General features: G+C 40.2%; 1 protein-coding gene across 2 annotated transcripts; it reads right to left on the bottom strand.

Moving 5' to 3' along the window:
* Positions 1-9: 9 nt before the first annotated feature.
* On the bottom strand, positions 10-21,549 carry golga3 (golgin A3). Of its 2 annotated transcripts, none has more exons than XM_008417619.3 (24): positions 21,291-21,549; positions 19,728-20,014; positions 16,636-16,776; positions 14,754-14,866; positions 13,425-14,140; positions 13,236-13,344; positions 11,926-12,232; positions 10,916-11,118; positions 10,693-10,830; positions 9,821-9,982; positions 9,368-9,736; positions 9,205-9,282; positions 7,855-8,118; positions 7,672-7,763; positions 7,255-7,471; positions 6,976-7,119; positions 6,675-6,872; positions 6,428-6,544; positions 5,199-5,338; positions 4,968-5,100; positions 4,618-4,740; positions 3,443-3,607; positions 3,177-3,343; positions 10-1,712 (listed from the first exon to the last, which is right to left on the bottom strand). In XM_008417619.3, the coding sequence occupies exons 2-24, from the start codon at positions 19,846-19,848 to the stop codon at positions 1,523-1,525; spliced, it is 4,407 nt and encodes a 1,468-aa protein (XP_008415841.1). In that variant the 5' UTR covers positions 19,849-20,014; positions 21,291-21,549; the 3' UTR covers positions 10-1,522. The 2 variants fall into 2 exon arrangements, with proteins under 2 accessions (XP_008415841.1, XP_008415840.1); XM_008417618.3 differs by having other exon boundaries at positions 16,510-16,776.
* Between the last annotated feature and the right edge of the window lie 1,713 nt (positions 21,550-23,262).

Consider the following 23,262-nt stretch of genomic DNA (forward strand, 5'->3'; position numbering starts at 1 on the left):
GAGATGGAATATGAATAGTGCAATTTTCTTTATCATGAATGCGATGACATTTTCCAAAACAAACATTTCATCGGGAACAATTCCAGTCTTTGGGGGGGGGAAAAAGAACAAAACAGCCAGAGTAAGTATGCAGACAACATAAAATAAATTTATAGTGTAGTCTGAGTACATTTGTTATTAATGCCCCAAACAGGCATTTATTTAATATTTGTGTCCCTTTTATAGTTTACAAGAATACGTATAGGACTAATAATTACAATCCAGGAGTAAAAGGGCTGCAGCACAACTGCATGCAGAAAGAAACAATCCATTACAACCCTAACATTAAAATCCTGGTTGATTTGTCATTAGATCTCTTTTTGCATTTCGATGTCAGGTTTTTTTAAATTTTTATGCCAACATAAATCTGATCAGTTAACATTACAAAAAGGACACACATATTATATATATTAACCTCTGAAAAACAGTGAACCTTCCCATAACACCAGGAACAGAGTTCACCAATATCATTTGGTGAATCCAAGTTTTTCTTTTGTAAATACAGTAAGTACCAAATGTAACAATCAAAAATAAACAAGCAATACCTGCTGTTAGTAGATGTAACTTTTCATTTCATTTTAACAGCTTATTTTGTCAGTTCACTCTTGATCATCTAGTGTGCAATATCACTTCATGTGTTTTACTTACAATAAACAGCTCTTCAGTAAGGATTAGTTCACCTGTACAATAACATCTCATTTTGCACACACCCTGACCAGAAAAGACACTCATTCCAAACAACTTTGCCCTGTACAGCATTTTAAACATTGCTTAAGGCTTTTTTTGCATACAAATTACTGAAGTTCATGTTAGACTAACATAACAGGAATATTTTTTACAGATTGGAAATGAAAGTTGATATGATTACCTGATAAACATTGCATTTTAACAAGAGGCAATCAAAAACAAAATCTGAGCCCAACTGTACATGTCGTCTAACTTTACGAATAGGAGTGATAACAGTTTCATTACAAACTGAAGTCAGTATTAGCAAAACAGCAGATGGGAAAAGTCACGAGAAAACAGGCACAAATATATGGAAGAACAGGATGTAGTTTCTGTCAAAAAACTCTTCGCTGAGCAGCATCGACGCAACCGATTTTGCAAGGGGGGAGGACTTACTGGAATCTAGTGGAGGAAAACTAGCTAATTTGTGAGGGAAAGGATTCATCTTTACGCCATTTCTGAAACTTTTACAGGGGGGATCCTTAGAAGGAAATAATTTTTCAAACATTCTAATTTCTTAAATCTTAATAAATAAATGTGACAAATGCATAATATAAATTTAACCCATAAAATAAACACAAAAGAATAAAGCTATGGTATAGAAAGTATCTGCAAAAGCACTTGAGTGCTGAAGGGAGGAATGCCAAATGTTGGCAGCAATTTCTTTTTAGAGAAAGCGAGTGTGGGGGCTCAAAAGTGCCTTTGTGGATAATACCCCCAACCCCCGTCCCGCTTCATCTGAGAAAGGGCTGTGTAGTTATGATTGCTGCTGTTCTGCTCCGTTATTATTTTCCACAACACGTTTTACCGCACTTGGCGAGTTGGAGATATTGTTGTCAAATCCCAGCTGAGCCAATCCCTCTTCTGCATTTGTCCATGAGTTCACTGATTCATTTACAGTCACAGTGTGCTCCTCCATCTGCTTCTGGAGGCTGTCCATCTCCTCCCTAAGAGCAAAAAGGAAAAGACTTTTTAATCCCAAAGTGCCATGTGACAACAGCTAATACAGTGCCTTGAAAATCTTTCCACATTTCACCATGTTACAGTCACTAAAATTTGCATTTTGACATTTTATGTGACAGAACAACATAATAAAGCCATGGTAATTAAAAGGTAATACCGAGTTTCTCCAGGTTTCACCAACTCAAATTGAATGCTTTTTAAGACAATTATGAAGGGAAAGTTAACGCCTGTATCACGACAGAAATGGTCAAAAGAAAATTGTGTATTTTATGTTGTAAAATATAAATTTTTTACAAGTAGTAGTCCCAAGTTTTTTTTTTTGCACAGAATGCACGTAAACCCTGCATGGGCTGGAAACAGAAGGGAGCCGGTGGCAAAGAGGAACGTCGTCCAGTCAACTGGCGATGACAGATACAAAAATGTTAGCCAGCTAGCTATAGCAAGGGTCTACTAGTAGCTAGTAAGCGCTAGCCTCAAACACCGAAATGAAGATGTCTGCATGCAACTCAAATATTTGCTCGACAGAAAATTCCCACAAGAAAAATAAACTAGAAAGACAAAACGAGACTAGTAGTCCTGTCCCGAGAAAATGTAAGACCTCAGATTAACGTACTCAAGGCCAACTGGGATTGTTTTAGTACACTTTTATATACAAGAATATAAAACTTTGTAAAGCTGTGTGGACACCATGTAGTAAATGATCTTCAACTTCTTTTTAATGCTAAGAGAAATAATGGAAGAAAAGTGAAATGCATGGTTAGCCCCGCCCTGATTTGATAATTTGTACCTGATTTGATACATGTTATTTTTATTTCATCTTTATTTCTACAGGTCCTCTCATTGAGATCCAAGATCTCATTTACAAGAGAGACTTGTTTTGATAAAACAATAATGTTGCTGAAATTCTTACTGTAAGTTGTTCCGGGTATGTATTCAGTACTTTTCCACACCTAGTGTAAAGTTTACACTGCTTTTTCTTTACTAAATGGTTTACCGCTCAGTGAAATTGGATGGAGAGTAGCTCTGAACATTAATTTTTCAGAAGCATTTAAGTCTGGATTTTGACTTAAATCGTTCTACCACGTCCATTTCCTCTCTGCTTGTCTAAACATTGTTAGCTTTAGTTACATTCTGGTCTCATTTGATTATCCACATGTTTGCCATGTTCCCCATATAGATTTTAGCAACAGCAAACATGATTTCCTGCGATATTCCTCCACCAACTGCTTTCTTCTTGCCATTGTTACATAAAACGGTCAGATTTGTGGACTGCCTAACAGATAGTCGTCCTGTAAAAAAAAGTCTTCTCCCACTTGAGCTGTGAATCTCTACAGCTCATCCAGAGTTACTTCCTCTCTAACCATTACATCGAGTTTTGTGTTGGCACAACATAAAATCCCAATAAGTCACATCGAAGTTTGACAATTACTTTCAGCTTGATCGCTTACTTTAGTTGTCGTAGACAGTTGTGCAGGTTGTTCAGAGGTTCCTTGTTTACGGAAGTTGACGGTTTCAGTAATTCATCGAGCAGCGAGGCGGGCACCGGGCAGTCTGGGATCTTAACTGGGGTTACTGGGTTTGATGGGTTCCCGTCACTCTTCAGCTCCATCCGCTGCTGCTCCAACAACGACATCATCACAGGGACACGCTTAGTCACGTCAGCACTCAACTCTTACACAGCCTCTTGTATAAAGGGAGCTGAAAGATGTCTTACCTTCCTGAGACGAGTCTGTTTGAGGTCTTGTTTGAGCTGCTGGTTCTGCAGCAGGATGGTCTTCATGCTGTTTCTCAACTCGCCCACTTTGGCCTGAAGCATGAACTTGTCCTTTCTGGTGCTGCTCAGCTCTTCCTGGACGGTGTCCAGCTCCACCTTTATGTTCTGAAAGAAGACAGCTGCGCTTTAATTTTAAACAACAAAAAGAGCAGAAACCACAGCATCCTGCCAAACGAACAGGTAGCTTTGTTCAAAGCAATTCCATGATTTAAACATTCGTTACACTAATTCCATATAGTTTTGTGTGTATACTTTAGAACGGTCTTTCTCAAACCGTGATTTGCAAGGTACTGTACATAAACGAGCGTTAATTTACAGTGACGTAACCTCAAAGTATGATGCAAAGTTAGCTTGTCAAACGTTTTTGTTAAAAAATAATAATGGATAATAATAGTGTCTTACAAGCGGGGCACTCAAAAGAAAAACTGAAGATACTGGTGGAATGAAAACAATGCCAGGATTGTTTACATCGTTGGAGGAATTCATGTCTGCAGAAATATTTTTCAGTTTCTCGGGTGAGTTGCACAACTTTATTTTTATTACATTATTACGGTACATAGCATGCCACCAGCATGAAGGTCTAAGTCTGCCCACACTGGGGCTGATCCGCTGCAGCTGTGCTGTGTGTGCCGTGATGGTGATGAGGCAGGTAGCAGCGCTACACCACACCACTGACTAACTGCATCTTAACACCGAAAATGAAATAGATATTTATGTTGGGCTTTCTTCGCACCAAAAGCAACTCAAGTCTTTTTTTTTCTTTTATTATGCTTCTAAATTACAAATAGTCCTAATATGTTTACACATACAACACTTGTAACAAAGAACAACTTCTTTTTTGAATTCCTTGTGTTTTTTTTTCTCATTGGAAAGCTTAGAATCCACACTTTCAGAATCAAAGCAGCCTGAGTAAAATTGTTCATGGCCAGTCATATTTACAAAACAGCACCACCTTTCTCATTTGTGAGTTAAGAGTCTAATATTTTCATTTCAGTTTGTGTTTATTAAGATGTTGCTATTGCGGGCAGGTGGAATTTCAAGCTAGGTGGTCCGTGATGTTTGGTAAATGAGATAAGATTGAGAAACACTGATGTAGAAACAAAGTGGAGGCTTGCCTGCAGGGCGATCTGTAAGTTGTCCAGCTCTCTGTGGTGGCACTGTTCCATCATCTCCAGCTGCTGCTTCTGTGCTTCAATCTCCCTCTGCCTCTGCTCCACCTCCCACTTCAGGTCCTCAACCTGAATCAGCAGAAAATATTAGACATCCATGCAACTCGAAGATATTTGATCTACGACGAGTGATGGGTCAGAAAAAAAACAAAAAAGAACTGAATCAGTCTTTATAAAACCGAAAGGCTGCACATTCAAAGTGCCTCGGCTACAAGAGGAACTGCAGAAGAAAAGCATCAACAGGAATATTGTGTCTTTTCTGTGATTTAGCTATAAACTTTTGGGGGAGTTTATACCTCTTGGTTGGTGAGGGGCTGCTTAGCGAGTTCCTCATCGAGTTGTTTTCGCAGGATCTGGAGCTGGGAATGAGCCTCAGCGAGCTCCTGCTGGAACCTGGAAACATCCTGAGCGTGCTGGTCGTCCTGAGCCCTGCGGAGCGCCACACGTTCCACATGAATTATGGACGCGACTACAGATTAAAACGTGCATTTTCTATTTCTGCAGTCGTCAGGGCAACGTGTACGTACTGTAGTTTCTGAGCTTCGTTCTGCAGAGCTTTCACCAGGTCCTCTTTGGCCTGCAGGTCCTTCTTGATCTCTGACAGCTCAAGCATGGCCGCCCTGTAGTGCCGTCTGTTATGGGCTGCCTCTGCCTTTGCTGCTGCCACCTAGAGGACGTATGATAGAATTACAACCTGAAAAGAGCAAAGTTTTACAGAATCTCCAAATTCTAACGCAGAATTGAAGAACGCAACAAAGATGTACAATAAAAATCCTTTTTTAGAAATTATATATTAGTTTCTAACTATGCTATGAGATAGAATTGAGATCTAATTGTATCTGTATTCTTTATAATAGTCAATCTGAAATGCACAACATTTTGTTATTCATTGGTGCCTAGTTATATTTTGCATGAAATCTGTAAAGATACAATATTTTCTCCTCCATTTGCACCTTTCTTAATTAGCTGCAGCTCCCAATTATTTCTATTTTTAGAATCTGAGTCATATAAAACATGCTCATTTATCCTGTATGGCATCAGGGGAGCACGTAATTACACTGTTATTGCAATGTAAATATATTGATTATAATTAACTCACATTTTTTTGACTCCTTTACTTTCCTTCCTTTAATCACAGTGTTGCCAAAAACTAAATGAGTGTCAATACTGAGGGCAACAAATGTCCAATAAACAGGCTAAAGTATTGTGCACATACAAATTCAATATCTAAACACATTATAGTCAAAAAATTTCTTTTGATTGCTATAATGTTCATATTGATACTGTAATGGCAATTTGTTATATTGTGCAACTCTAATTTGGTCCATAGGTATTCTCTAATTATTCAAAGTTCCTCTTTAGTTTTAAATCAATTGTTACTCCAATACAATAAGATGACAAAATTAGCTGTAGCATGACTGGGAGTCCAGCTATTCAGCTGAAATTAAAGATTATAAACATCCGTAAACGCAACATTTTTTTTTTTGGAGAAAGAAGAGGTATTTTCTCTACTCCAGCCCATTATTTAAAAAAAAAACAAGTTTTATTTTTAAATTATTTAAATGGCATATGTGGAAAAACAAAAGAAAAATGTTAGAAAACAATGCAACTGTAAATTCAGATACCAATCATGCAAAAGTTGAATTCCTTTTATGGAAGTATAACAAATTCAAATCTTAAGGAGTTTAGTCCCTGGTATGCTACAGTGTGATTTTTAACTGCTTCCGTTCACACTTCACCTTGCTATTCTTCATACCTGTTCCTTTAAGTCTTTCACTTTGGTTTTCTCTTTCTCCAGAGCAAGCTGTAAAGTCTCAACCAACTGCTTCATTTGTTGGTCCTCCTCTTCTTTTCTCTTAAGAACAGCTTGGACCTAAAGAGAAACGGTAAGAAAAAACTGTAGCCAACTCCTTACATCCGTTTGTTTTTCTTTCGACATTTCAGGCATATCATAGAGAAGCTTGTTGCCTAAACTGAGATGCAAACATGATTTTTTTTTTCACCTGCAAGTTTAGCTGGACAAGATCTGCCTCCCTCTTCGCTAAGGCAGACTCCAAAATGTTGGCGTGCTCCCGCAATGCATTATGGGACTGTGACAAACCGGCGAGTTTCCCTTTTTCGTGCTCCAGCTCGAGCGCCAACTTCTTGTTGGCGTCTTCCAACTTCCGGATCCGCTTCTTGAAACAGCGCGACTCCTGGAGCTGAAGGGGGGAAAAAACGACCCAGAACATGAACTCTGAGAAATTCTGTAAGATCAAAATAAAAAAAGCTTTTTTATTTATTTATTTTTAAAATTATTTTTACCTCATCCTCCAGCTCCAGAACCTTCTCCTGGTAATCCTCCAGCTCCGTGGAGGTGAGAGTGATCACTTCCTGTAACTCCTTTTCCAACATGGTCTTGCTCTTTGTGACAGTCTGCAGTTCGGCTTGCAGGGCCTCAATTTTTTCCTGAATAAAATATATAATTTTAACAGCTTTTAGACAATCAGATTTTTCTGCCAGAAAAAAACAAAATGAAGATTTAAAGTTTCAGCTGTGTATAAAATATTCACTTAAAGATTTTTAAAGCTCCGTCAACTTTACCTGTAAGGCCTGGCTGTTCCCGCCATCTGACAGCTGGGCGCGGAGCTTGGCTAGCTCTGCCTCCGCCGTCTCCTTGTCGGTCAGAGCCTCTTGGAGCCTCCTGCTCAGAATGCCCACAGCGTTCTCGTAGGCTTTGTGTTTGGCCTTCATGTCCTTCTGAGCACTGGTCAGATCCGTTCCCAGCCTCTTCATGCGCACCTTCTGCTCCGAGATGGCCCTGTTTGGACACACGTAGCAGTTAAAAGAACATAGCGGGCAGGCTTCTTCACACACATACACACACCGCACGACTCGGACGTGTTAATCCTCAGACAAAATCGACACAGAACCGTGTTGTTTGTGTTTCTGAGATGTATATAAATCATTTGTGTCGGATTGTTTCTAACTGCTGAGACCTCCAAGCAGAACATGACTCACTTTTTGGCTTCCGCCTCCATCTGCTCCACCTGTTTCCTCAAGCTCTCGTTCTCTTGAGTCGCGATGAGCTGGCTCTGATCGTACTGCAGGGACTGAGTAAGGAAGGCACGGAAGATATTTTTCCTTCACAACAAAATATACTTTGAATAAACTGAAAATTTGCTTTAAAAAAAAAAACTGTACCTGAATTTGGGTTTCAAGCTGATCCCTTTCCGTCTGGATGGCCTGCAGATGGGCCTCCATGTTGTTCATCTGCTCCTGAACTCTGGCCACCTCCGTCTGCAAGCGGGCCTGCTCCAGCTCGGCCTTTTGCTTCTCGCCCTGGGCGCTCAGCAGCTCCTGCTTCAGGTCCTTCACTTCAGCCAGCAGCCGCTTCTTGGTGGACTTCAGCTCGCTGATGAGCTGGTCCTTGGAGCTAGCGTCCCGACGGTACGCTTCCACCATCACCTGTCCATTCAGAAACATTGTTTTGTTTTTTAGTCTTATTAAATGTTCAAGAAGAACTTTTTAAGACATGTCTTGCTTATATTTGTTTTGATCGACAAGATTGTTTTAATCCTATTGCATCATTTGGGAACTCAGGTCAGATGTTAACCTAAAATTGTGAGTAGAAGAAATACAACCTTATTTTCTTCATTGCCTGAATTAAATAATAATAATAAAAAACTTTACAGGTCAAAACCAGTTTTTTTCTCCTTTTTTTCTACTAGGAAATGTAGAAAACCTGCATTAGGAACTTTAGCATGTCTAGATAGTAACAATTGGGAAGGTACAAGATAAATTAATAGACATGTGTAATGTAGGGGTAATAAAAAAAAATAAAAAAATTTTAAATAATAAAAAAATAACAAATGAGACAAAAATTCAACTAATTTTTCAGAATTTTTTTTCCCACTGTGGGATAATAATTTTTTCTATTCCATCAACTCCCCAAAATGTACAAAGCTCATTGGCTAATTAAACACTCCTATTCTCCTGTGGGCTGTGTAATTAGTGTTAAAAAATATACATGTTTATTTTTGTTGCGTCGTAACAAAAAGAAATATTTAGCTTTTTGTTCTTTTCAGCAGAAAGCACATTTGACAACTTCATGCTTTTGCTGCTGCTCTCACACTGATATGTTGAACGGAACAAAACCGCATTTTCCACAAAACCCGTCGGTGTCAGCGGCGAACTGCTTTCATAGACTTGATGAACACGAGCGCTGACGCTTCGACAAAAAGCTCCGGCTTTTAAAGATGCAGTAAATTGAACTTTTTTTTGTTGCTCTGTCATTCAGCTCCACCCTCTGTGTGACAGCCTGTCAGAGTGATAAAGCAGCCGTTGCTCCGTGCAGCGCGGCATGCCAACCAGCACTTCAGGCATTCGTCATAGAAGTTGACTGCCGTTTGGCATCCTCCCACAACACCGTCACCATCAGCCAGCTGGGACGTTCAGGCCCAATTTCTACATTTATGTCCTGTCTTCAGATTTTACCAATAAAGACGACTAAAATAATAATAAAAAAAAGAATAAAAGAAGAAGATGTATTACCTTTTGTTGCTGGAACTGCTCCTTTAATTTCTGCGCTTGTTTCTTCAGGGAATTATTCTCTTGTTGCAGAGATTCAATCTACAAATTTTGAAACATTTTTAAATAAGTGACCCTCAAGAAAGTGTTCAAACTGTGACAAACCGTTTCCACTCTTGTCTTCTACCTGACTGGCTTTGATTTGGACTTCCTGTCTGAGCTGGTCCAGGATGTCCGAGGCCACCAGGACATCCTCGCCCAGCCGCTCGGCCCCCTCGTCCAGCTGGCTCTTATCGGCTCGGGCGGCCTGCAGCGCCACCTCCAGGACGATCTTCTCGTTCTGGAGGAACTGGATGGTGTCGTCCTTGGCGGCGCTCTCTGTTTGCAGCTCGGCCAGCTGGGCCTCCAGCTCCTGGTACCTGGCCTCAAGCTGGTTGATGGACTGCTCTTTGGTTTGTAGCATCTCCTGAGTCGTCGTCAGCTGGCGCATCAGCTCCAGGTGTTCCTTCTGAAGCGACTGCAGCTGCAAGTCCTTTTGGGAAAGTGTCAACTTGACCTACCACGGGAAATATGAAAGACAAAGGTCACAAGGTTTACCGCCCAAGTTTACCAGCTTTTCTCTGGATTTTGCAGAAACTACCTGCTCCAGTTCCCTCTCCAGCGTCGTGGCTGTGTTGGCCAGCTTTACCAGGCGCTCTTGCTCTTCCTCAAACTCCTCCAGTTTGTGCTGCAGGTCGTCTTCCACCATGGTTTTTGCGTCCTGGATCTGTTTGTAGGCGGCCTCTTGGGTCAGCATGTCGGCCTGCATCGCAGATGAAAAAATACAAACAATGAACCCAGCAGCTTTTCAGTTTAGGGTTTTATTTTCAAGTACTTCTCAAGCAATTTCAACGCAAGTTTTCAAACTTTTCCCGCACCGCACTTTGGAGATGAAAACTGAACTAAAAAACAGTTTAAATTACTCACTATTATTCAATACTGTTTATTATTGTTATTAATAATGTCTTAGAAAGCAATCCAAGGATAACTAAAATACACCAAAATGTTATGTTTTACAATTTCTCTCTCTACCCACCTGACTGGTTTGAGAACAAAACTAATTTAACAAACAGAAAAAAATATTTTAATAACATTTAATGTGTAAAGTATAAGTCAATTACAACAAATCAATAAATCACTGACACATTAAGAATAAGAAATCGTGTGTGTGGATTTTATTAGGTGTATGAAAATATCTGGTTTCAACTGTAAATGTTTTCTGTGTTGAATGTTTGTTATTATATTTCGGATTTACTCATTACGATTTTTATTACTGTTTTTGTTTGTTTTGTAAAAATCCCCTGGAAAATGAGAGGATGAATCTCTAAGTTTTATAGTTAAAACAAATAGAAATAAAATCAAACATTAAATTACATTTCTTATAAAACTGTGCAGTTTGAATATCAAGCACATTTGATTGAAAGTCAAGCATTTCCAAGGATTTCAAGCACTCATATGAACCCCTGAATGTACCTCAATGCTTTGCAGCTGCACAGCGATGCGCTCCTTCTCTTTAATGGACCGGTGTTGGGTCTCAGTCAGCTGATGGGAAAGTGTCACGTTCTCCAGCTTCAGGTGCTCCATGGCGCCAAACTGAGTCATCTGCCCCGCCTTCGAGAGAGACAGGTTGATGTGAACAGGGGCCGACTGCAACGTCCTGCGTTGCTAGTTCCCTGCCACCGTGGCTGATTCCCACCTGCATGTTGGCCATTTCGCTTTGCAGTCGCACCCTGGCCTCCTGGGCCAGCGCCAGCTGCTGCTGGTACCACTGCCTGACCTGCTGCAGCGAGTCGATCTCAGCCTGGGAGGTCTTCAGTCGTCTCTGAAGGGTGCTGCGCTCCAGCTGGACCTGCTGCAACTGACCCTGGAGGCCTGCCATCTGCTGACGCAGGTCATGAACTGTGGGGGAAAAAAAAAAGTTTTCTAATCGTGCTAGGTTTTCTAAACATGCTCATCTCTACAGGTCTGAAACGTCTGAAACGTACGTTACTGTTGTTCAAATGCAACATATGTTAACTTTAGGGTCATTTTCACAGCATGCATTCAACTTGATTTTCCTTAAGTAACATTGTTTCATCTTTTCTCTCCTTCTACTTTGAACTGTCTGTATCTTTTTATTCACTCCTGAAAGCAGCGCAGCACACAGTAGCTCGCTTCTCTGCTGGACTGGAAGGAGTCGGCGGTGCTGGTTTTTCAAATAAAGTAAAATTCAACATTTCACTTCAAACTCGGATTATGGTTTGAATAAATATAGGCTATATATTTATAAGTGATGTGAATCTTTCAGCGTGTAGCGAATTGATTCCAATTTTTAGGGCCATGATTCTATTCAGAAACAATTTTTCATTCAGAAAATAATTTTTCTACTCAAATGGTCCAGAGATTCTGTTTAAATTGACCAATTCATTCTGTAACATGAATTACTAGTATAAAGTTAGCTTAGTTGCCTGTATTTTTCTTAGATGAAAAAATATATATCAAAGAATTATAAAAAAATACACAGGAGACGGCCGAGTGAACGCGTAATGCGATAAGCAAAAGAAAAGATTTTGAGCATTTTGAATCGATTCAGAAGTCCCAGAACTAACAATTGTGATCTTCGATAGATTTAATAAATATATATATTTTAAAAACTTCATTCTGAAGGTGTGGTGGCGCAACAATCAATTACATGCAGAGGAAACCCTTCTGTCTCTGTTAAGTCACCTGTGTTGTCCCTTGAAGTCATTGTGTTCTGCAGCTCCTCCACCTTCGCCATCAGCCGGTTGTATTGGTCTTCAGAAACTTTCAGGTCGTTGCTTAGAGAGGTCAAGCTGGCGTTCTTGTTCTCCAAGCTGCCCTGGAGCTCCACCATGGCCTTCTCTAGCTGGCTGCAGTTTTGGCGCAGCGTGCCGACTTCTGAGCTGAGAGCACTTTGCCTCTCCTGGCTGACCTGAGCCTCTTCTCTCTTGGCCTGCAGCTGAGCGTTCACTGTAGCAAGCTGGGCCTGGAGCTCCGTCTTCTCTTTGAGAGCCTAGAGGGAAGAGGAAGTAGTAAGAGAACTTCAGCCAAGTCTTCCAGGGGTTTCCAGAGTCACAACAGTTGACTCTGGAAACAAATTAATTTATTTATTCATTTTGTGTTGCATCTGTGGCTTTCCAATATACTCTCGTTTTCTGCTTTTTTGATGACATTTAAAGATTTTTACATATTTAGTTCTTGGCTTGTGATTTGTCTCATTTTTGTCCACTCCATACCGGGGGAAATGATCTCAAACGTCAACATTAACACTTCTACTGGTCAGTTATTCCCACAATAGGTCACAATAATTAAGCAATACCACCTTGCGCTGACCACAGCACTATCTCAGCAAAAAAGAAAAAAAAAAATCATTATGCATTAAGAAAGATGTATCAAATAGTCTGGTCTCAAAATACACAAACACATTATGTACAATTTTGAAAAAACATATCCTACTAAGATGCACATTCCTTGGATCAGAGCAATAATTTCCAATAATTGCAGTTTGCTTAAGCTATATTCTTGTCTTTAATGTACAGCATGCTATTCTTCATTTTGTTCATTTATTTTTATATATTTTTAATACCTGAATTTCCCTACCATATGACAATAAAAGGATATTTCTATTCTATTCTGTGTGATTTTTTAAAATCTCTATATTAATTTTGTCAGAACTGTGTAAAGTCTACTTTAATGTCAAATGTGTGCTAAACAAGTAAGAAATAAGGAATCAAAATTACATTCCTGACTAAAAACTAAAAGACCTCACATAACAATAAATAAGAACAAATGGTAGTAAGAAAAGTTTCCCATAATCCATAAAAAAACACAAGAATTACATTGAAAAATTCTCACAAACCACTTAGTATTTTAAAAACACAAACTCTTTCATAGTTAACATCTTAGATGGGATTCAGCTTCCTCTCTGCCTTTCTCCCAGGATCTCTAAACTGTTGATTTAATGAATAAATATTTTATGTGAAAGGAGCAACAAAATGACAGTAGTGGCTTATTACCTGACTGGCTTCAGATGACAAGGATTCCAGTTGCCCCTCGAGCCTCATTTTCTCTTTTAGCACCTGGAGCATCTCATCGTGACCCATCACTGAACTCTCCAATGAAACGCTGAAATTTAAAAATGCAGAAGATTTAGCAAAAGCAAAAAAACAAAAACAAAACAAAAAGAATAACACAATATTCAATACCTGCTGGAGAAACTGTCCCTCCGGCTGCGTGGCTCTTCCGTCCCCTCCCTCTCCATCTCCAGCAGGTGCTGCTCGTCGCTCGCCGCCTGCAGCACCTCCTGCAGCGACGGGAACTGACCCACGGCCTCTGGAGCGATCTCCCTGCCCTCCACCGTGTACGGCCCCTGCTGCCGTTCCACGGCGGCCGAGAGCATCCCGTAGGTTCCCCTCGTGGACACGCTGCTGTAGGAGGAGCTGTCGCTGTCGTTGCCGTCATTGCCAGGCTTCACTCCGGATTCGCTGCCGTCCATCTCCGAGCCGTTGTCGGTGAGCTGGAGCGAAGTGCTGGTCTTTGAGTCCGTCTCGCATGCGCTGCTCTCTGACAGCATGCTGACTTCTGACAGCGTGGACACGGAGCTGATGGAGGACCGGCTGACATCTGCTGTGGTCATGCCCCCACCTCCAGCACTGCCGCCGCTGCCTCCTCCTCCATCGCTCTCAGGAGACTTGTAGTCAGCTAAGGAATGAATCTTACTGGGACGTGGATATCTGGATTTCTTCTCCTTGCTGGGAGGAATTCCAAGGCTGCCCAGTTTGGGGCCACGGGGAACACTGGTCCGGAGGAAAGAATACTCCTTGGTCATGGCAACAGCGTTAGCACGCGGTAGCGCCTCAGGATGGAGCATTAGTTCAGGATCTAGAGTACTGAAGGGCCGACTTTTAGGGGTGCGATGAGCCTGGGAAGAGGAAAGAGTCATAAAATCTATCAATAACTGTACCTGTCGCAATAAGCAATAAATCAATTAATCGCATGATACATTAAAACAAGCTCAATATTTTCCACTTGCATCATTTATCGTTTTTCTCTCTCTGATTTTTCTACCAAAAACTGACAAAAGTTTTCCGTCTGGTGTTTTGGTCTCAATGAACCCCTTACTTTAAGGACTTCATAATACATTTTGTTTTTTTCTGTATTTGAGTTTACTTATTTTTAATATTTAAAATGTCTTCCAGTTCCAGTGCACCCGACAGCCTTCAAAGTCACCTAACTAGCCAATGAGCTGTTCTGTGTGAAATTTAATCCCAGCTTTGATCCAGCTGAATAAGTGAACAAACAGAATCACGAAGGCAGAGGAACACAACAAATGGATTAGAGCGCAGGTCGTAAAAAAGAGGAATCATTTTCCTTTGGTTGAGCTCATAAAATCCAAATTGGGGCAATAATTTGATTTATATCAAGTTTTGGCAGAAGCTCTGCTCGAGCGTGGCTGATTTTAAGAGCAAACTTGGATTCATCAAAGATGACGTAAGTATAGGAATAAAAGCAGAGCAGTGGCAGCAATCACTCACCCTCTCCTTTTGCCGCTGAACCCTGTACTGTTTGAGTTGCTCCTCCAGACGCCGGCGAGCTTCCAGGCGAATCTTTTCCTCGTTTTCCATCTCAAGACATGGTTTCTGGTTGGCTGCAGTGAGAGAAGGTAGCCCAAACTGAAGACTCTTCCTCACCGCACAAATTGCAGCAGAACTAGTGAAGTCACAACAACGTCTCTCGATTCCAAGGAAGATGTTGTTAATGGGTAAAGCTTCCTGCAATGCCACTTTGAAAAGCAAGTATTGTTTAAAAAAAGGAGCTACACAACATCCCCATGGAATAGTAGAGACTTGTACAGGGTTCCTACACTTTTCAAAATGTTAGTTTTCCAGCAATTTTTTATTTATTTACGTGCAACTTCAAATATTAGAGGTGCACTAATTGCGGTTTTCTGACCGATGATCGGTCTTTAAAAAGCATGACCTGCTGATTCCAATTCTTAATTTTTTTTTTTTTTTACTATCACTCAGTTATAAAATCTAAATATACAGATTTGTCATTTTTGGGGGCTTTTAAGCGGGAAACGTCAGTAGAGGTGTCTGGAAAGTCACTAAATGTTGGCAAAAAAGTTGATAAATTGACAACTGTGCTGTGACTTGTTTTTCCTTTTAGTAAGTCTTCTCTTATGGCAGAGACGAAGGGGACACTGACTGTTTTCAGACCTTTGTGAAGGCAGATAAGATCAGTTTCTAGTGTAACTATCACTCATCACTCAAAATTAAGAAAATTGGGGCCGATCAAGCCGATCAATCAGCGCACCCCTAACAATAATGTATTGTAAACTGAAAGTGCAGAACAAGTAGCAGCATTTATGGAAGTTCATTGCTCTTTTTTGCATTTCCTATGAGTTTCTCATATTATAAACATCTTCTTCAATACAAGATAATATTCATTTTACAAAACTAGGTTTTACAACTAGCATAAAATAGAGAAAGCTATTGAAACTTTAGGACTGCACCGAGTCAAGAGTTACAAGAATATCCTAAAATCCACAATCACAAACTAAGTTGTTTCTTTATTGATGTTTACTAAAGGTAATATATGAATGCAGTGTAAAAAGAACACATTTTCCAAGTAAATTCAAGCTTCATTTACTTTTTTTAGTCTTTTAGAGAAGCTAACATACAGAATTAATTCTACAAATGAAGTTTTCTAGAGGTACACAATATCTGAAAAATGTGCTTTTGATCGCAATTTCAACATGTGACATTTTAAAATGGCTTTGATATAATATTTGCAATTCCTATAATAATATAAAAAATATAACAGTATACAAGACAGTGTAGGAACCCTGCATGTCGCACACTAAGCAGATTCATGCCGTTGTGATGCTGTTATTTTCCAGTTTGAAGTTAATAAGGAGCCAAACTAAATAACCAGCTTTTTCATGCATACAAACAGCATTTATCATAACAAAAAGAAAACATCACCAAACTGAAACATCACCAAAGAAAAGTTAACATAACACGGGGATTAGTTCCAAAGCAGCCATTAGCCCACGCAATGTTCCAAATGAAGCACCCACACCAATCAAGATATCCGTCAACTATAGATTAGAAATGCAGAAAAGCAAAACACTTATAAAGAGATTTCCAATGAAAACTTCTCACAAGTGAAAAATCACAGCATTCCACAGCAAAAAGGGATTAAAAATAGAGAGGGAAACGGACAGAAAGTGGCATTCACTCTTGATATTTTGTTGATTTGTTTTTGTTTGTTGTTTTTTTTGCTTACACAGTTCAGTCTCCTGCATAGGCATACTGAGTTTGAGGGACTGCAAAGCGTCACCCTTGTGAACCTTGACCTCAGCACTAGAGCCCTCAGCCTTCTCTACCGTCATGGGTGGATAAGCAGCCACACCTGGGGAGGACTCTTGGCTCGGCGGGTTGATGGGAGAGCTGCTGCTCTGCGGGGGGGATCCGTTTGGAAGGGTGCCTCCAGCAGCACCGAGGCCGTCTGCCGGTTCGTTCCCGTTTGGCAGCGCGTCTGAAGAGAGAGGACCTAAAATAGATGGGGAAGGGAAAACATAATGGTGATTTCCGGTGGTTTTTGAATTGTTGGGAGCAATACGTTTCTATGGCGATTTAACAATTCAGAGTCTCCCCAGTGGATTCTCAGAACAAAGTCAACCTGCTAAAAAGGATCGAAACACTTCATTTTTACTAGCTCCTTCCAGACCACTCAGGTATTCTGGTTCTGGTCGGCTCTGCATCCCCAGAACCAAACATGGAGAAGCAGAATTTAGTTTCTGGAACAAACTTCCAGAAAACTGCAAAGATGCAGAAACACAGAGTTCCTATAAAATCAGTGCTAAATCCCACCTGTTTACAGCTGCCTTTGATTCGTAGTAAGTGGGACATTGATCAACATATTTGATTTGTATTTCCTTCACGATTTTGATGACGGTATTTGACTAAATGTAATGTATACTGCGTGTTTCAAAATTGGTTACTGTATTGTTTTTATGGTGTAAAGCACTTTGAACTGCCTTGTTGCTGGAATGTGCTATACTAATAAATTTGACAGATCTATAGAAAGCAGTTATGTTATTTTATATACAACCTCCTCCCTCCCCTTTGTCTGATTTGTTTTTCTTATTTGGTGATTTAAGACAACTTGCAGTTTCTCTAAACACCTTCTGCTTCCCAGTTATTTATGATCTTGCGCTTCTGAATCAGTCACCAGTTTTCTGGTAAACAATCCTCTCTTCACCAAGCTCTCCGTCCTGTTCATTGGATTCATTTTTTTCTCCCACGTCTCGTCACTTGTACTGTTATTGTCTGGAGCTTTTAGCTGTGACATCTTGCGCAACAACTCTTCTCCCACCGATTCCCTCAAAATATGCCACAGCAGACATTTCTTTGGAGAATGGGCGGCATCTATGAGCCTTGTGGATAATATTCGAGCACATTTAGGCGTTTTTTGCTTCATTTGTGAACATGATTTGAAAATTCCTTAAGCGAGCATGCCTCTACAGAAGGTGAAACATAGCCATGAACCAGCTGTAGTAGATGCGATTGTCCTGACAAACCGGCTGATCAGCTTTGTCGAGCAACTATGTTGTGATTTTAACGCAATACTTGGTTGCTAAGACCTTCCTGTGGCTGCATTTACTTTTGCACAACTGCGTATGGTTCAAGAATCTATTTGCTTCATCGTTAGTAGCAGTTACATCATAAACAAACCCTGGCTTATGGATGGTAAGAGGTTGTCGCAATATTAACAGACGCATATTTTATCTTTTGCTTTCGGAGATTCTTAGTATTTTTTTTTTATTATCTGCTAAGCGGAAGACAATTTAAACTGATGAAACCCACAAAGTATTGTGACAGCCCAGATATCTACAGGTTTGAGCAATCCAAATCTAAAACTTAAGACGTTTTTAATGCCAGCTGAAATGAAAAGTATCGGGAATGATTGGGGGATCTTCCTGGCTGTGAGGCAGTGGTAGAATGGACGTCGTCCAGCCAACTGGTCAGAAATTTGCACTTATCCACACACACACAGAGAAAAACTAGCTGCCAGGGTTATTACCTATGATAAGTCGCAGCTAGCTACCTTGAGTTACAAAACATACTCAAAACCAACTTGCATTTCTTTAAAAATAAATTTAAGGCATTTTAAGGCCTTGACTTTAGATACAGTCCATTTTAAGCCTTTTTAAGACAGTCTGACTTATGTTTTTAAAATAGCAAAGCTTTTAGTTCCTATCAAATCAAAAAATTAAAAAAATATTGATTTTTTAAAAATAACTCTATTAATCTGCGCACATCACTTGTTATCCACAGAAGAAATTGGTACATACATAGTAATTGCAATATCCATGAGAGTAATATTTATTTCGCAAAGGACATTTGGAATACACTGGCAGTCGGATGGAGCTTCACTGATGTCAACAACCACAACCTGACATATTACATTACAGCAACCAAAGAATGGTAGAAATACACATGAGAAAAGTGCTGGAAAAATTGGGATTCATCACAATTTGCCATATTTGCCAATACTGCTGCTCATCCTAGTATTATATAGTTTATACACGATTTCAAATGGTGTATTGACTTGGGGAATGAGTGGATGCCCAAAGCATATGCACTAGTGGGAGATATTGATACCCGCGTCAATATGCATTTTAAATATTAAAGAAAATATATGTCAATAAAACTTCAAAATATATTAACTACCACCAAAGTTGTGTGTGAAACAGGGTTTCTGCAACATTTTCTTAGGCTTCCAGAGGTCTACAGAGTCACACACCAAATTGCTATGGCACGTTGTCTCTAATCCTCAGCATTAAAATTTAATTATCTGTTACATGCTGAAAAACTTTGAGCTGAAGGTTCCTTAAATGTAAATGCTATTGATATAAAAAAGCCAAAATCAAAAAAAAGGTTGCAAAAATTACAGCTCGTTGTGTGTAAAGCTGTTTACGTTTTTTTACTGTATTTTTTCCCCCCTATTGTTTACAAATCCAAGGCTAAAACACAGTAATTTTTTTCCACCTCCTAAAGCTTCCTATGACCAGAACACAAACATAGCTGATGACTAATGAGACCTCCGTTTAGTTATTTAGCACGTTAGTTCAAAGAGCGGTGAGACATGGAGCAGTAAGAAACTCATCCTTTGGTGGTAATCACCAAAAACAGGTCAGGCCTGCCAAAAAAAACTAAACTGTGGAGAAACAAACTAGCAGTAATATGCATAGAGAAAAGGACATTTGCAGAACAAAGTGGAAAGGTGAAACTAAACAAAGCATGGGTGATAGCATGGAGGAATGAAGAGGAGGCCCAAGGGGTTTAGTGCCCATTTCTTCATAACTGCTCCAGTTACCCAGCGACCTTCTTTACATCACTGACATCCAGTGTAGGGTGGTGGCTAACGTTAACGCACATCGTTCATTCAAAACCTCACAATTTAAATAATCCTTATCCGTCCTGAAAGAGAGCACTCACCGTTAAGAAACTCGTTTGTCTTTTGGATGCTCTCCAGCCCTTTTTTGAGTGTGTTGACTTCCACAGTGGAGTCCCCCTCTTCCTTGCACCTTATTACTTGGTCTTCTCTACTGGCCTCCATCTCAACAGCCTCTGATGTATCACCACAATCCACTTCCACCGAGAAGAGTAACAGCCACGGCGCAGCAGGCGCTTTATTGCAAATGACGTCTTACTTAAAGCATTTTCTGGGGACGGAGGCTCCCCAGGAACGTGTCTGAGCCAAGGAACACCTTACTGTCTGATCACTGAGGAAAGAAAAGGATGACAATTAATACATCAGTTATCTTGCAGCTTCTCACCAGTGTCCGCTTGTAGTATGTAACAGCACAGCCTACTTTAAACATAAGCCAGAGTCAAGCACTGTAACAAGCCGCTACAACAGCTAAGTAGATTGAGAACCCTTAAAATAAGCTTAAATTGTAAACAGGGCTGTCTTGTCTAGTCAAAATATAAATAGTTTCATCTTTTTTTTTTTTTACTTTACCTTTTACATTTCTGACACCTATAAACAAACTCCATAAATTAAAGAAATTACCAAGCCAACCAAATCTATTTTACTGTCACATCCAACTGTGTGTAAATGATGCTGATGTCTGAATAAATAAGAAATACACAAGACAAACTCATACATAACACAAATAAATACAACTTGTCTCTAGGTTACATGAAAATGTTACAGTCTGTTATTACAATAAACGTAGGTAGCCTACTCTTTGTTTATGATGCAATTCAATCTCATCACATTTGACATGAGTAGTGGCCATAAATACATAATGACATATTGTTTAACATGTCAAGTGTCACTTCATGCGTATACTTCAACCTTTGTTTACATTTTATTTTATGGTATGAAATTTATAAAAAATTTTATTCTAAAAAGCACAGAAACAAAATTAATCTGCTTTTAGTTTCAGGAGGAAACAAATTGTCATGAGACCGTCATACAGCAAGTCTTCAGTCAGAGGGCAATAAATGCAAAATTCAGTGGAAACAAGCAGTGACATTCTGTCAGTTACTGGGCAAATATTTCACTTTTGAACTGAGGGGGACTGTCACCGTAGAATCACCCAAACCTCCTTTGTGTTTTGCATCATGTTATTTAGTGTGTAGACTATGATAACCTTTGATTTGGACAGCAGACAGGTTACGTACTGCAGTTCATGTGTAGAGGCGGTCAGTGGCACAATTCAAACCCATAGCTGATAAACAGAATCTATACGTTTCGTAAAGATTGATTAGCTCGGTTGTTTTGGTTCACCCACACTAGCCAGAAGCAGATGACAGACCAGGCTGTATGTAGCTAAAGCTAGTTAGCATGCTAACAAAACAGCTAGATGTGTACCCAAAGGGAAGCTAAAGCTGCTAAGTTGCTAGCAACAAAAATCAACGACGCCAACTGAAAGGCGTTTTCTGGAAAAATGTAAGGAGGCAAACCAATTACCCAACATCACGTAAGTATATTACCGCACCAAAGTGCAAATGATAAGATGACAAATTCCCTAAAGGACAATAAAAACTCACCCTTTCGGTGAGCTTCGCCGTTTACTACGTGGCTGTTTAGTTTCCGTTCCTTTACACGTCCGACGAGAAACAGACAACGACTGTGCAAAAAGGAAAAAGAAATAAAGCTGTCCTATTGGAGAGTTTACTAAATGATATATAAATTATTAGGATGTTTTCCTTCAAATGCTAATAACACTGGTATATTAATTAGACGAATCATAACATGGCGAGAACAGTTTCTAGTGTGTCGTACGTGGTAAAATGTATAGAAATAGAAGCAAGTAGACTGCAGTGTCTTCGTTGCCCAGTAAAAACGGTCCTCCATAGTGTGTGTGGCAAATTCGATTTATTAACCGACACAGCTATGTTTGGAAATTTGATTATCAGTGATTCTTGAGAATAGGGACAAAATGGGTTTTAATTTTCCCCATATATATATATATATATATATATATATATATATATATATATATATATATATATATATATATATATATATATATATATTAGAAAATATTCATTTAATGTAGTTTTATAGTTGTAGTAACAAAACTGGAGCAGATAGATAGATAGATAGATAGATAGATAGATAGATAGATAGATAGATAGATAGATAGATAGATAGATAGATAGATAGATAGATAGATAGATAGATAGATAGATAGATAGATAGATAGATAGATAGATAGATAGATAGATAGATAGATAGATAGATAGATAGATAGATAGATAGATAGATAGATAGATAGCAAAAAATAAAGGATGAAGGATTTTTCTATGGAATATTTGCATTGAATTTCCGCAACAGGATGACACTAGAAATACCAGTAACATTTTGTTGTCTAATTTTTGTTGTCATTAAGTTGGAAACTATCTGCTTTCTTCATCCAGCAAAATATATGTTTTTTATGATTTTATAACTTCCAAAATGCTATAAAAATGTAGTTCTTTAAAAATGGCTGCACCACCACTTTCTATCCACCAACCATCCATTTTCTGCCGCTTATCCGGGATTGGGTCGCGGGGGCAGCAGCTTCAGAAAGGAGGCCCAGACTTCCCTCTCCCCAGCACTTCTTCCAGCTCCTCCGGGGAAATCCCAAGGCATTCCCAGGCCAGCCGAGAGACATAGTCCCTCCAGCGTGTCCTGGGTCTTCCCCAAGGTCTCCTCCCGGTGAGACGTGCCTGGAACACCTCAGCAGGGAGGCGTCCAGGAGGCATCCTGATCAGATGCCCGAGCCACCTCAACTGGCTCCTCTCGACGTGGAGGAGCAGCGGCTCTACTCTGAGTCCCTCCAGGATGACCGAGCTTCTCACCCAATCTCTAAGGGAGAGCCCAGCCACCCTGTGGAGGAATCCCATTTCGGCCACTTGTATCCGGGATCTTGTTCTTTTGGTCATGACCCAAAGCTCATGACCATAGATGAGGGTGGGAACGTAGATCAACCGGTAAATTGAGAGCTTCGCTTTTTGACTCAGCTCTCTCTTCACCACGAGGGACCGGTACAGCGCCCGCTTCACGACAGACGCTGCCCCAATCCGCCTGTCGATCTCCCGCTCCCTTCTTCCCCCATTTGTGAACAAGATTCCCAGATACTTAAACTCCTCCACTTGAGGCAGGACAACACCCCTGACCCGGAGAAGGCACTCTACCCTTTTCCGGCTCAAGACCATGGCCTCGGATTTGGAGGCACTCAGCCTCATCCCGGCCGCTTCACACTCGGTCGCGAACCGCTCCAGTGAGAGCTGCAGATCACGATCTGATGAAGCCAACAGGACCACATCATCCACAAAAAGCAGAGATGCGATCCTAAGGTCACCAAAATGGATCCCCTCAACACCTCAGCTGCTCCTAGAAATTCTGTCCATGAAGGTAATGACCAGAATCGGTGACAAAGGGCAGCCTTGGCGGAGTCCCACTCTCACCGGAAACGAGCCCGACTTACTGCCAGCAATGCGGACCAGACTCTGACACCGGTCATACAGGGACCTG

This window comes from Poecilia reticulata, chromosome 9 (assembly GCF_904066995.2).
Source record: "Poecilia reticulata chromosome 9, P_reticulata-male-v2, whole genome shotgun sequence".
Lineage (NCBI taxonomy): Eukaryota > Metazoa > Chordata > Actinopteri > Cyprinodontiformes > Poeciliidae > Poecilia > Poecilia reticulata.